At 41.6% G+C, this 13,456-nt stretch overlaps 1 protein-coding gene across 5 annotated transcripts in view; it reads right to left on the minus strand.

Annotated features, from left to right (window-relative positions):
• Window positions 1-2,368: 2,368 nt before the first annotated feature.
• RPF2 (ribosome production factor 2 homolog) overlaps window positions 2,369-13,456 on the minus strand; it is a 43,470-nt gene continuing 32,382 nt past the window's right edge. For all 5 annotated transcript variants that reach the window (XM_017889665.1, XM_017889669.1, XM_017889666.1 and 2 more), the window contains 3 exons: window positions 11,556-11,658; window positions 4,165-4,309; window positions 2,369-3,078 (listed from right to left, as the gene is read on the minus strand). In XM_017889665.1, coding sequence (XP_017745154.1) covers window positions 2,899-3,078; window positions 4,165-4,309; window positions 11,556-11,658 — 428 coding nt within the window. In that variant the 3' untranslated portion in view covers window positions 2,369-2,898. The remainder of the gene's footprint in view (window positions 3,079-4,164; window positions 4,310-11,555; window positions 11,659-13,456) is intronic.

The following is a 13,456-nucleotide window of genomic DNA, read 5'->3' on the forward strand; positions in this document are numbered from 1 at the left end:
GTGGCTCAAGCCTGTAATCCCAGCACTTTGGGAGGCCAAGACGGGCGGATCACGAGGTCAGGAGATCAAGACCATCCTGGCTAACACGGTGAAACCTCGTCTCTACTAAAAAATACAAAAAAACTAGCCGGGCAAGGTGGCGGGCGCCTGTAGTCCCAGCTACCCGGGAGGCTGAGGCAGGAGAATGGCGTAAACCCGGGAGGCGAAGCCTTGCAGTGAGCTGAGAGCCGGCCACTGCACTCCAGCCCGGGCGACAGAGCGAGACTCCATCTCAAAAAAAAAAAAAGAAAAAAAGAAAAAAGAAAGAAACCCAAATTCCATGAAAAAATAACTTGGTAATAGTATTAATATTCCAGAAAAAAAATATAAGAAGTTTGGTATTTAAAACAAAACAAATAACCAAACTGCTTTCCTCATCTACCAAAATCCAACATTAAGTAACACTTAAAACAGGCAATTTACCACCTCCATTGAAATGAATACATAGCCTCCAATTTATATATGTTGTGCTCTAAAGTAAGGACAACTGAAAATTAAGATGTGCTTTCCACAGAAAGTGATATAAACGGCAGCTCAAGAGTTCCAGATGGTATAACACTACAAGGTGTTCTCAACAAAAAGTCTTTGTTAGACTTCAGCAATACTATTTGGTACTTCTAACAGCAAATAGGAAGCATTCCAATACTTATTAGATCCTCTACCATCAGACACAGAAATTACCTAGAAAATAGAAATGTATTGCCAAATCTCAAACAAGAGGGCTACTGATTAAAACAAACAAAAACACCCTTAAGACATCTCACAGAAAACATGGCCGTCTTTGGGTTAAGATTGGCTGATTTTCCAGTAGTGCTCGGGTAGGTCTTCCTGATAGAGGGGTCCAGAAGTGGCAGGGTCCCATAAGCGGCTGGTGAGGAGGACCCACTGCTTTGCCTCCTACCAGTGAGGAGCAAGGATTTGGGGAAGGACTATGCATCCATCACTCCTGATGTTCTTTTCATGGCTCCCCTTCTCCTCAGTTATTGTCCATCTACCTCCAGATGGCAGCAAACGACTTATTTTAGCCCTTTCTTCTCATTTAGATATAAAGTACGAATGTCTGATTCGGCTACAAGACTGTATGGTCTTTGGCTAAATGTATAATCAAACAAAAAGTATAAATGATACCAGCTCCCTGATTTTTCTGGCAAGAGGAGAGTAACAGCTATCTGGAGAGGACTAGGGAAAGCTAAGGAATGGATTCACAAGAGAACGGAAAGGTAAAAGGTAAAGCTGAGTGAGGCTTGAACTTTTGCTTAGTGCCAGCATTGTTGATCTGTACCTGAGCAAGCTTACATAAATGCATGTACACACAGGCACGGAGCTCTCTAACATGGAGCTGAAGTGAAACTCTGTCTCTAAAAAAAATAAGCCAGGTGTGGTGGTGGGTGCCAGTAATCCCAGCTACTCGAGAGGTTGAGGCAGAAGAATCGCCTGAACCCGGGAGGTAGAGGTTGCAGTGAACTGAAATCGTGCCACTGCACTCCAGCCTAAGCTACAGAGTGAGACTCTGTCTCAAAAAACAACAAAAACAAAAGCATTGGTACTTCCTGTAACAAATTATGATTTGCGTTATGTCTGTACTTTTACAACATAACTGGCACTTGTATAAAGGAAATTCTTTGTCAAGGACTGAATCAAGGAACTTAACACCCTATTCTGGAAAAACAAGTATGCAATACTAGTAGGAGGAAGTAGAAAGCCTCTTTCTGTTTTCCTAGGCACAGGGCCTGTCTTCAAGAAACTTTCAAAACAAGTAGTTAGGCTTTGGCTGGCTTCTACACCATCTGCAAATGCCCAAGGCCTTCATGCAACCTTTAGCTACCTAGGGCTACCCAGTACTCTAAAGTGCCCTGCACCTTAAAACTCACCTGTTTTCTCCTTTTTCATTCTGCCCCTATCACTGCCTTTCTGCTAGGTGCAGTGGACTAACACCTGTAGCTCCAGCTGCTCAGGAGGGTAAGGTGGGAGGATCACTTGAACCCAGGAGTTTGAGTCCAGCCTGGGCAACACAGCAAGACCTCACTGCTTTAAAAAAATTAATAAATAAATAAAAATAAAAAAAAAGCAGGGCTCAGTGACTCATGCCTATAATCCCAGCTACACAGAAGGCTGAGGTGGGAGGATTACTTGAGCCCAGGAGTTTGAAACTGTAGTTAGCTGTGATTGTGCCACTGCACTCCATCCTAGGTGACAGAACAAGACCCCATCTCTTAAAAACAAACAAACCAAAAAACACAGGCTTCCTCTCAGAGAAGGGGGGTGGGGCTCTACTTAGTAGCAGAGTCTCTTAATCAACAGTAGCGTAATGTATCAATAATCAGACACATCCCTTTCAGAGATCTATATTTTCAGCCACAAAGCTTAAAATCTCAACTGTCAACTAGTAGGATTTCCGGCAAAATAACAGAAAAGTAGAAAATAAAAATCAGGTTGTAGATCTATGTTGGGAAAGGAGGTTAACTTTCCAGGTAGTTCATACTGAACGTGTCTACATAGCTCCTGCGGGTCATTTCTGCTTTCTATGTCTTCCTTTAGCTAAGGCCAGAAATTCAAAAAACTTTCATTGGTTATGGAGACCCCTCCTCATCCACCCATTCACCCAATGAGAAAGAAGAATTTGTGGAGGGCAGGGGATATCACAAGAGAAAATGGCACACCAGACTGTAATGTCTCAAATAAAAGGCTTACTTTACACTTAATACTAGTATATTACTGTTCATAATATTGTAAAATTATCATGTTATAAAAATATATAATAAGATCTCATAAGAAATAGAGGAAAAACTTGAAAATTGGGATTGATGCTTGATAATTTAAGTAGAACACAATGAAACAGGAGTGGCTAGCTAAGTTCCATCAATTTTTTTTAACTCTTTTTGACTTTTTCTTCTGGTCTTCTGTTATCCTTTCTGCAGGTCGCTTCTTCAACCCCTTCATTTTCCTGGTTTGTAGTTTGCTTAGGTCTTGCTTCTGCATATGAATCCTTCCATAAGTTGTACCAAAAGTATCATGGGAGATATTTTTCTTCTTCTTTGGCTACGACAAAAGAATACGTATATATTTAATGGCCTTCTACTATAACGAGCCAGTAAAAACCTAGTCTGTAACAACTATCTTAGTAGCAATTTCCATTAGTGCCTACCTCTTCAATGACAGAGTATATAGCCCTATATACTTTTCTTCTCAAACTTAAGCGTGCATACAAATCACTTGGGATCTTGCTAAAGCACAGATCCTAATTCAGTATGTCTAGGGTAGCACCTGATATTCTGCACAATTCCCAGGTAAACTGTCAGCCCACACTTTGAAAAACAAAACTATAAACTACACTAACCACTGTCAAACATCAAGAAAATATCCTGTGTTTAGCTTAAGGAGTTGTGACTATCATTTCAATTTCTATTGGCATTTTAGGGATTACATTTCTGCTTGTCTTTTAAAACTACTTAAAAAGTCAAAACACATTTTATGCACATACGGTTTACATACCCTGTGCTCTAAATCCTCAGTCTTTACAGCGTCCCAAACAACTCTCTTTCTTTTGTTGAAAACAGCAGTCTTGACTATCAGAAGGCACTTAGCCAAACCTCATGTCTGGGTTGTGCAACTTTTTTTTTTATTATCCCTTATTGTTGGCTTATTTGGTTCTCTCTCCTTTTTCTGGCTCTGTGAGTCCTAGTTTAATCTATTGTATTGATCTCTTTATGTATGTCCTTGTCTTTTTTTGTTTTTTTGAGATGGAGTCTTGCTCTGTCGCCCAGTCTTGCTCTGTCGCCTGGAGTGTAGTGGCACAATCTTGGTTCACTGCAAGCTCCGCCTCCCGGGTTCATGCCATTCTCCTGCCTCAGCCTCCCAGGTAGCTGGGACTACAGGCACCCACCACCACGCCCAGCTAATTTTTTGTAAAGATGGGGTTTCACTGTGTTAGCCAGGATGGTCTTGATCTCCGACCTCGTGATCCGCCCGCCTTGGCCTCCCAAAGTGCTGGGATTACAGGCGTGAGCCACCATGCTGGGCCTATCCTTGTCTTTTAATACAGTATGCCACAAATCCTTTTTGGAAACAAAAAGGATTAAAGTAGAATATACAAATAAATATGGCACCAAGCTCTAAGTCATATACCTTGAGAGCTTTTGGCATTTTCATAGATAATTTATAAAGGTCATCTGATGCCAGGTGTGTCCTCCTCAGAACCAGATCCAATGAGGGTCCCATCTCTTCCAATTCAATCCGTGGTGTTCTGCAACCAGATTTCTTCAACAGCAACCTTTAGGAAATAGGTAAAAAGAAATGTTGCTATGACTTTCATAAAAGTCCTCTCCACCAAATATTTTTTGTTCAGGGGATTTACAAGTCCATTAAATGACATAAAATGTTTAGAAAAACTTACTTAAATACTTCATACATTCAAGCCAAGCATATCCTTTGGTTCACTTTTTCTTTTATAAATTTTTTTTTTTGAGATGGAGTCTTGCTTGTCAGGCTGCAGTGCAGTGGTGCGATCTCGGGGCTCACTGCAAGCTCTGCCTCCCACGTTCACACCATTCTCCTGCCTCAGCCTCCTGAGTAGCTGGGACTACAGGTGCCCACCACCACGCCCGGCTAATTTTTTGTATTTTAGTAGAGACGGGGTTTCACCGTGTTAGCCAGGATGGTCTTGATCTCCTGACCTCGTGATCTGCCCCCCTTGGCCTCCCAAAGTACTGGGATTACAGGCATGAGCAAGTCTTTTATCCCTTTTTGAGCTAAAGGGTCGCACAAATATCAAATTAAAAAAAAAATTTTTTCCCTGAGGTAAAGGACAGTTTGCTTATTTTTAAAAATCAGAAATAAAAGTATATAATATTGTTAAGAAACAGCAAGTGAGATACAAAATTCTCAGAAATGAAATAAAATCCTTTGATTTGACTTCATCTTACTCATAGATTTATATATGTATAAAAATAATTTTAATTGGCTTTTACTTTGAAACAGTATGTTTGTATGATTAACAAGTTCTTATCTAAGACTGTAGGAGTTAAACCAACCCATCTGGAATCAACTTTTCCTCATAGCACAGACATTTACTAACTTCCTTACATTGAAGTGAACTTTAAAATCTTAAAATAACAAAACCACAACTTTCTGAATAGCCTATGTCTAAACAACTCTGGATCTGGAAACACTGGTGGAGGGGAACTGGGGAGTACAGGCAGGATAAAGGGATGGTGGAGCAGCCTGGCGCAGTGGCTCACACCTGTAATCCCGGCACTTCAGGAGGCTAAGGCAGGCAGATCACCTGAGGTCAGGAGTTCCAGACCAGCTGGCCAACATGGTGAAACCTCATCTCTACTAAAAACACAAAAAATTAGCCGGGCGTGGTGGCAGGCACCTCTAGTCCCAGCTACTCGGGAGGCTGAGGCAGGAGAATCGCTTAAACCCAGAAGGCAGAGGTTGTAGTGAGCTGAGATAGTGCCACTGCACTCCAGTCTGGGTGACAGGGCGAGACTCCGTCTCAAAAACAAACAAAAAAGGAATCAAGGACATGTATTTTTTTATTTTCAACTAAAATTTTTTCTTCCACTTAAAGTGCTAATTTTCAGCTAGTTAGAAAACTTGTGAATTGAAAACAGCTCATGGCATGTCTGATAGATTCAAATCACCCAAGTACTACTATACACTGCCAAAAGCACTTCTGAACTAACTGAAGCACCTTTCAATTAACTAAAAATAATTTTAAAAATTGATGCATAACAGATGTACATAGCTTCAGGGTACACATAATAATATTGTGCCTTTTTATTCACACAAATGTCCTAATGAATTAATTTTTTGAGTGGTACATAAAATTAAGATTTCCAAATAACTATGTATAACTACCTATGTTGTTGTTTCATTAAAGAATTAAGTTGGCCGGGCGCGGTGGCTCAAGCCTGTAATCCCAGCACTTTGGGAGGCCGAGACGGGCGGATCACGAGGTCAGGAGATCAAGACCATCCTGGCTAACCCGGTGAAACCCCGTCTCTACTAAAAAATACAAAAAAACTAGCCGGGCGAGGTGGCGGGCGCCTGTAGTCCCAGCTACTGGGGAGGCTGAGGCAGGAGAATGGCGTTAACCCAGGAGGCAGAGCTTGCAGTGAGCCAAGATCCGGCCACTGCACTCCAGCCCGGGCGACAGAGCGAGACTCCGTCTCAAAAAAAAAAAAAAAAAAAACAATGCCATACTTGCCTGTGTAGATGATCTGATCTTAATCATTTCAGTATGTTTACTGGAAGAGCAAACTGATTTAAGGAACTATTCTCTGGCTTTTAGTTATCTGCAAACAGAACCCAGTTCTTTCTCTCTCAGATGGATTCAAGCGGGTAGATATGCTAACTGGTAATTGCTACATATTTTTAAATATTATTTGCCTATTTCTTGAGGAAGAGTGACATTACTACTACTGTTCAAATTGTAATTTCCTCATTTTTCTCCGTCTCATACACTTTTCTGGCTGAAAGTCTGTTTTCATTAAGTAAACTCCTCTATTAGAATGTTGTGTTTGCTTTTTAAAGTATGCTAACACTTTGTTTTGCATATGTCCCCCCCATAAGGCCTAACCATTGTGCAAAGGCACATGTGGCATTACTAACAATTTTGTTTCATATTAATGGCCCTGACTCTACAGTGAGTAAAATTTCCCAAGGGATATCAACAGTCACTCACATATAAGGAATAATTACTACAGGATGTATAGGAACAGTGGTCAATAACACTATGATTTATTCACCCAAAAGATCATGTTAAAGGTTACATTAATATAATTTCATTTTAGAGTTCCTTTCATCCAAAAGCTCAAAACCATTTTATAAGCCTCATTAATCTTCACAAATAAAGTGTGTGAATATTAAATATTACCATTTTCAAATTGCTTAAGGGCTAATTTGCAGTAAGAGAGAAGGAAAGGGTTCCACAGTATAGCCCAAAGAATGCCTGGGGAGCCGAGTTAAGTCAGACATACTTTCTGGTATATGCCCATCTATGAGTACCTGTTTACTCTTATAAAGCAGTACTGTCAATCTTACGGGGACCTCAGAATTACCTAAACGGTATTGCTATAGTTTGCAGAGGAAGAAACAAAGACCCTGAGAAGTGGTGACCTGCCCATGTCAGGTGGCTGAGCCCAGCTCAGAGTCAGGTCAGTAGGCTCAGAGGTGATGTGGAATCCCTGGACCACCCCTTCCTCCCATCCTCAATGCTCCTCAAGTGTGGCACAGCCTCTGGAAGCTAAGCTGATCCACATGTTTAGTGATTCTTTCAAGTAGCAGCTCACTCTCAATCACACTGTCCATTTATTATTTCAAATTAATAGCTAACAAGTATTACAAGGCACACATGGAACATCTAGTGATCAAAATTACATACTGGGGTCTCTGATTTTAAAAATTCAAACTTTTTTTTTTCATTATGAAAGATGTCATGCTAGTGTAAAGGTGATTCTAGCAGTTGGATTTTTGGTGGATCTATGCATTATAGTTACACTGCTAGTTTTTTGTTTTGTTTTGTTTTATTTTTTGAAATGGAGTCTTGCTTTGTCGCCAGGTTGGAGTGCTGTGGCACAATCTAGGCTGGCTGCAATGTCCGAATCCCTGGTTCAAGCAATTCTCCTGCCTTGGCCTCCCAAACAGCTGGAATTATAGGCATGCGCCACCAGTTAATTTTTTGTATTTTTAGTATAGATGATGTTTCACCGTGTTGGCCAGGATGGTCTCAATCTCCCAACCTTGTAATCTGCCCACCTTAGTCTCCCAAAGTGCTGCTGGGATCACAGGCATGAGCCACCGTGCCCGGCCTTACTGCTAGTTTATTCTTTTTTTTTTTTTGAGATGGAGTCTAGCTGTCACCCAGGCTGGAGTGCAGTGGTGCGATCTTGGCTCACTGCAACCTCTGCCTCCCGAGTTCTCCTGCATCAGCCTCCTGAGTAGCTGGGATTACAGGTGACACCATGTTGCCCAGCTAATTTTTGTGTTTTTAGTAGAGACGGGGTTTCACCATGTTGGCCAGGCTGGTCTCAAACTCCTGACCTCAGGTGATCCACCCACCTCGGCCTCCCAAAGTGCTGGAATTACAGGCATGAGCCACTATGCTGGGCCAGTTTATTCTTGTTCTAAAGTCTGACTTGATAATTCTCTATTTTGTTTTTCTCTGCATCCTTCTTTACAAATAAATCCTTTTCACTAAATATTAAGTGAATACTTGCTGTGAAACCATTTCTTATTCTCAACAATTTTTTAGTTACATTTTTATCTCCCTTGTATTTCCTCTATGTTTAACACAGAGGGCATACATATCCACCTAAGGCAGGAAAATCGCTTGAATGCGGGAGACAGAGGTTGCAGTGAGCTGAGATTATGCCACTGCACTCCAGCCTGGGCAACAGCAAGATCCTGTCTCAAAAAAAGAAGTGTTCCAGGCCGGGCGCAGTGGCTCATGCCTGTAATCTCAGCACTTTGCAAGGCCAAGGCGGGTGCATCATGAGGTCAGGAGATCGAGACCATCCTAACATGGTGAAACCCCGTCTCTACTGAAAATACAAAAAATTAGCCAGGCATGGTGGCGGGCACCAGTAGTCCCAGCTACTTGGGAGGCTGAGGCAGGAGAATGGCATGAACCCGGGAGGCAGAGGCTGCAGTGAGCTGAGATTGTGTCACTGCATTCCAGCCCGGGCAACAGAGTGAGACTCAGTCTCAAAAAAAAAAAAGAAAGAAAGAAAAGAAAAGTGTTCCAGATTTCTGTTTTTTTCAGATTTTGAAATACTTGCATATGTATAATGAGATATCTTGGGGATGAAACCCAAGTCCAAACACAAAATTCATTTATGTTTCATATACAGTTTATACACATAGCTTGAAGGTAATTTTATACAATTTTTATTTTATTATTTTTTATCTGAGATGGAGTTTCACTCTTGTTGTCCAGGCTGGAGTGCAATGGCGTGATCCAGCTCACTGCAACCTCTGTCTCCCGGGTTCAAGCAATTCTCCAGCCTCAGCCTCCTGAGTAGCTGGGATTACAGGAGTCCACCACCATGCCCGACTAATTTTTGTATCTTTAGTAGAGACGGTATTTCGCCATGTTGGCCAGGCTGGTCTGGAACTCTTGACAGGTGATCTACCCGCCTAGGCCTCCCAAGTGCTGGGATTATAGGTGTCCAGCCAACATAAGGTTGTTTTTTTTTTTTCCCAGACAGTTTTACTGTGTTGCCTAGGCTGGAGTGCAGTGGCATGATCTCAGCTCATTGCAACCTCTGCCTCCCAAGTTGAAGCAATTCTCGTGCCACAGCCGCCCAAGTAGCTGGGATTATAGGCGTGTGGCCCAGGCTCAAGCAATTCTCATGCCACAGCCTCCCGAGTAGCTGGGGTTACAGGCGTGCGACACCATATCCATCTAATTTTTGTATTTTTTAATAGAGATGGGGTTTCCTAATGTTGGCCAGGCTGGTCTTGAACTCCTTATCTCAAGTGATCTGCCCACTCTCTGCAACCTCTGCGTCCTGGGCTCAATTGTCCTGCCCCAGCCTCCTAAGTAGCTGGGAGGACAGGCATGTGCCACCACGTCCAGCTAATTTTTGTATTTTTAGTAGAGATGGGTTTTGCTATGTTAGCCAGGCTGGTCTTGAACTCCTGGCCTCAAGCAATCCACCCACCTCGGCCTCCCAAAGTTCTGGGATTACAGGTGTGAGCCACCACGTCTGGCCTGAGTACCTTTTATATTAGTGATTTTTCATCTTTTATTTCTTGTTCTCTAAATAACAGTCATCTACTGTATAGTATAATACATACTTAGAAGCCCCCAGATCACATATGGAAACTCAAACAGGAGACTTAGGGCTTTCAATCTTAACTAGCTAAAAATTATAAAGTCACTAACTACATCTTATGATCATTGGGTATTTTATTGCATTTTGTCTTATTATTTTATTTTTAGTGAGAGGAAAATAGAAAAACAGAAGTGGTTGTATTAATCATATGGAGAAAACTAAGTGTCTCTGATTTAATACGGTTGAGCCCAAGATGGAAATTACTAGCTGACAAGAGATGAATATGTAAGTTTCATTTGGACATTTCATTGGACATGTATTTCATTGTGAAGGAAAACAAAAACCAAGTACGAAATGCTAGATACAAACGGTTGCACAAACAGCACTACTGTACAGAAGACACTGTCAACACCAAGCTCTCAGCTCTCAGGCTGCGACGCCAGCCACACCATAGCTTAAAATGTACAGCAAAGTCTAAACTCAATGTAGACAGAAAGGCAATTTGTGGGAGTCAGTGTATTCTTTTTTTTTTTTTTGAGACGGAGTCTCACTCTGTCGCCCAGGCTGGAATGCAGTGGCCAGATCTTGGCTCACTGCAAGCTCCACCTCCCAAGTTTACGCCATTCTCCTGCCTCAGCCTCCCCAGTAGCTGGGACTACAGGCACCCACCACCTCGCCGGCTAGTTTTTGTGTATTTTTTAGTAGAAACGGGGTTTCACCAGGTTAGCCAGGATGGTCTCGATCTCCTGACCTCGTGATCCACCCATCTTGGCCTCCCAAAGTGCTGGGATTACAGGCTTGAGCCACCGCGCCCGGCCAAGTGTCAGTGTATTCTTTAGGAAACTGTGTGCTCTGTCAGCCAGTACCAACGCCTTAAAAAAGAGAAGTCACACACTTACCTCAAGAACCACAATTACAGCATGTCATTAATTCTTTAATAAACATAGAATCTGCTTAAGAGTTTTTTTTTTTTTTTTTTTTTTTTTTTTTTTTTTTTGAGACAGGGCTCTCACTTTGTTGCCCAGGCTGGAGTGCAGTGGCACAATCATGGCTCACTGCAACTTGCACCTCCCGGGTTCAAGTGATTTTTGTGCCTCAGCCTCCTGAGCAGCTGGAACTACAGGCATGTGCCACCACACTGGGCTAATTTTTATATTTTTTTAGTAGAGATAGGGTTTCGTCATGTCGGCCAGGCTGCTCTTGAACTCCTGGGCTCAAGTGATCTGCCTGCCTCGGCCTCCCAAAGTGCTGGGATTACAGGTGTGAGCCACCGTGCTCAGCCTGCTTAAGTTATATTTATACTGTGGTAGGGGTAGAAGGCCTAGGCTAGAGAGAGAGGGTGAAATGAATCTAGCCACTGAATCTTCTTACTCCTTTTAGACTCAATTGTTTAGACTTAGGGTTTTGAGATTTGCTTCGGCTGGTCAAGGATTTGTGGCTTAGTGCTGTAAATCCAACCAAGAACAATAAAGAGATGCTGCATAAAGCTAGAAAGAGTTGGTGCACCTGGCTCAGTGACAGTGTGGTATCAGATGCTCTGGGGCACTGGAAAAGTAGGGTTTCACAGGCAAAGGACTGAGGAGCAGCACAGAGCTGCTGCCACTGCTATCCCGTCAACTCTCCAAAAAATTTTCTGGCCAGATACCAATTCTAAGTTTGGGCTCTATAAAACAGTCACACAGTTTTAAACGCTAACCCTGAGGATTAAGAAAATATGTGAAGAAATGGTCTTACTTATAGCTTCGAAAGTAAATCTTCCCATTCAGTGCAGTGAAGTGCAGAACATACTCTAACCCAGCCAGGCGGATATTTGATACTGTGGGGCCTCTGAAGAAATCTAAAAGCACATATTAAATTGTTAACAAAACAAAACAAATACTTGCAAAATTCAGTTACAAAGAACTGCATTCTAAACAGTTTTGTTCCAATACTTACCTAAAAAAGCACAAAAAACGATTCCTGAAAAATGTTTGAAGGTCTCACCCCTTAAGCATTTAATCTCATGACTTTATTTCTGTGTTCAGTTCACTGAGACATTTAACGTTTCAGTTCTGAAGTTCTTCCTCTGAGTCAGCTCAGCAACAAAAAATCATATCCATTAAGAATATTAACTTTAAAAAAATGTAAATCAAAGCATAAAATTCTAACCTATAGGTAGATGAAGGTAGCAAATTTCTATAAAAATGGTTGTTCAAACTGACTATTAAAATCAAATTAGCTTCAATTTTTTTTTCTATGAGGGAGGTCAACAAGAAAAAAATTCTAATAAATCTTGATTATATGAGCAAAGGATAAGAAACTTTATAAACTGCTAATGCCAGAAAAGAACCTTGGATATCAGGGATAGGCTTTTTTCTCACAAAGTGGTAATCATACCACTGGTGGCACATGCGAGCATTTTAATGATACAAAGCCAGATATAATTTACTACATATTTATTTTATCCTGTACCATTCTCCATTTTTGACAGTGACATAAAGTTTCCTTTTAAAAAGAGTAGTCGGCAAGGCACAGTGGCTCATGTCTGTAATCCCAGCACTTTGGAAGACTGAGGTGGGCAAACCGCTTAAGCTCAGGAGTTTGAGGCCAGCCTGGGCAACATGGTGAAACCTCATCTCCACTAAAAGTATAAAAATTTAGCCAGGTTGTAGTCCCGGCTACTGGAGAGGCTAAGGTGGGAGGATTGTTGATCCCACCACTGGACTCCAGTGAGGGCGACAGAGCAAAACCTATCTCAAGCAGTAACATAAAGAGAGGAGTAATTAAAAGAAAATCTCCAGTGAACTGCATGCTACAGATACTACACGGGCTTGGCTATGAAAGAAGTTTGGAAAACAAGTGTGATACCTTAATTTTACAGCTGAGGAAATCGAACCTCAAGAAGGCTAAATGGAAACTCATGAATAACATTTGACTAAGATAAAGTTCTATATAAAAATGTATCCAAGTTTGCTTAGGAAGAGCTGCCCAAGGCAGGTGATGTAGTAAGTAGGAAATTCTATTCTAGTCCCATTCTGTAGCCACCTAGCATTTTCCTTCCCTCTTCCCATTAGCCCATAAGATGCAGATGATCTCCATGTGCACAGATGTACACATCTTTTGTTGTCTGCTTTTCCCTTCTTGTGGTTAACCAAAAGAAAATCATAGGCTGGATGCGGTGGCTCATGCCTGTCATCTTGGGAGGCCGAGGCAGGCGGATCACGAGGTCAGGAGATTGAGACCATCCTGGCTAACACAGTGAAGTCCCGTCTCTACTAAAACTACAAAAAAATCAGCTGGGTGTGGTGGCACGTGCCTGTAGTCCCAGCTACTTGGGAGGCTGAGGTAGGAAAATCACTTGAACCTGGGAGGCAGAGATTATAGTGAGCCGAGATCGTGTCACTATACTCTCCAGCCTAGGCGACAGTGCAAGACTCAGTCTCAAAAAAAAAAACAAAAAACAAACAAACAAAAAAAAACCCAGCATTAATGTGTATAAAACAAACACAAGTATATAGGCACATTTATACACTACCCTTCTCCCCCAAACAAGAAAAAAAAACAAAAAACCCTAATGAACATTTTTAATTTAAAAAAAAGTACATATATTACATATATTTATACATATATTATATAGAGATGGGGTCTCACTATGT

Source organism: Rhinopithecus bieti, unplaced genomic scaffold, assembly GCF_001698545.2.
Source record: "Rhinopithecus bieti isolate Rb0 unplaced genomic scaffold, ASM169854v2 scaffold_18548, whole genome shotgun sequence".
NCBI lineage: Eukaryota > Metazoa > Chordata > Mammalia > Primates > Cercopithecidae > Rhinopithecus > Rhinopithecus bieti.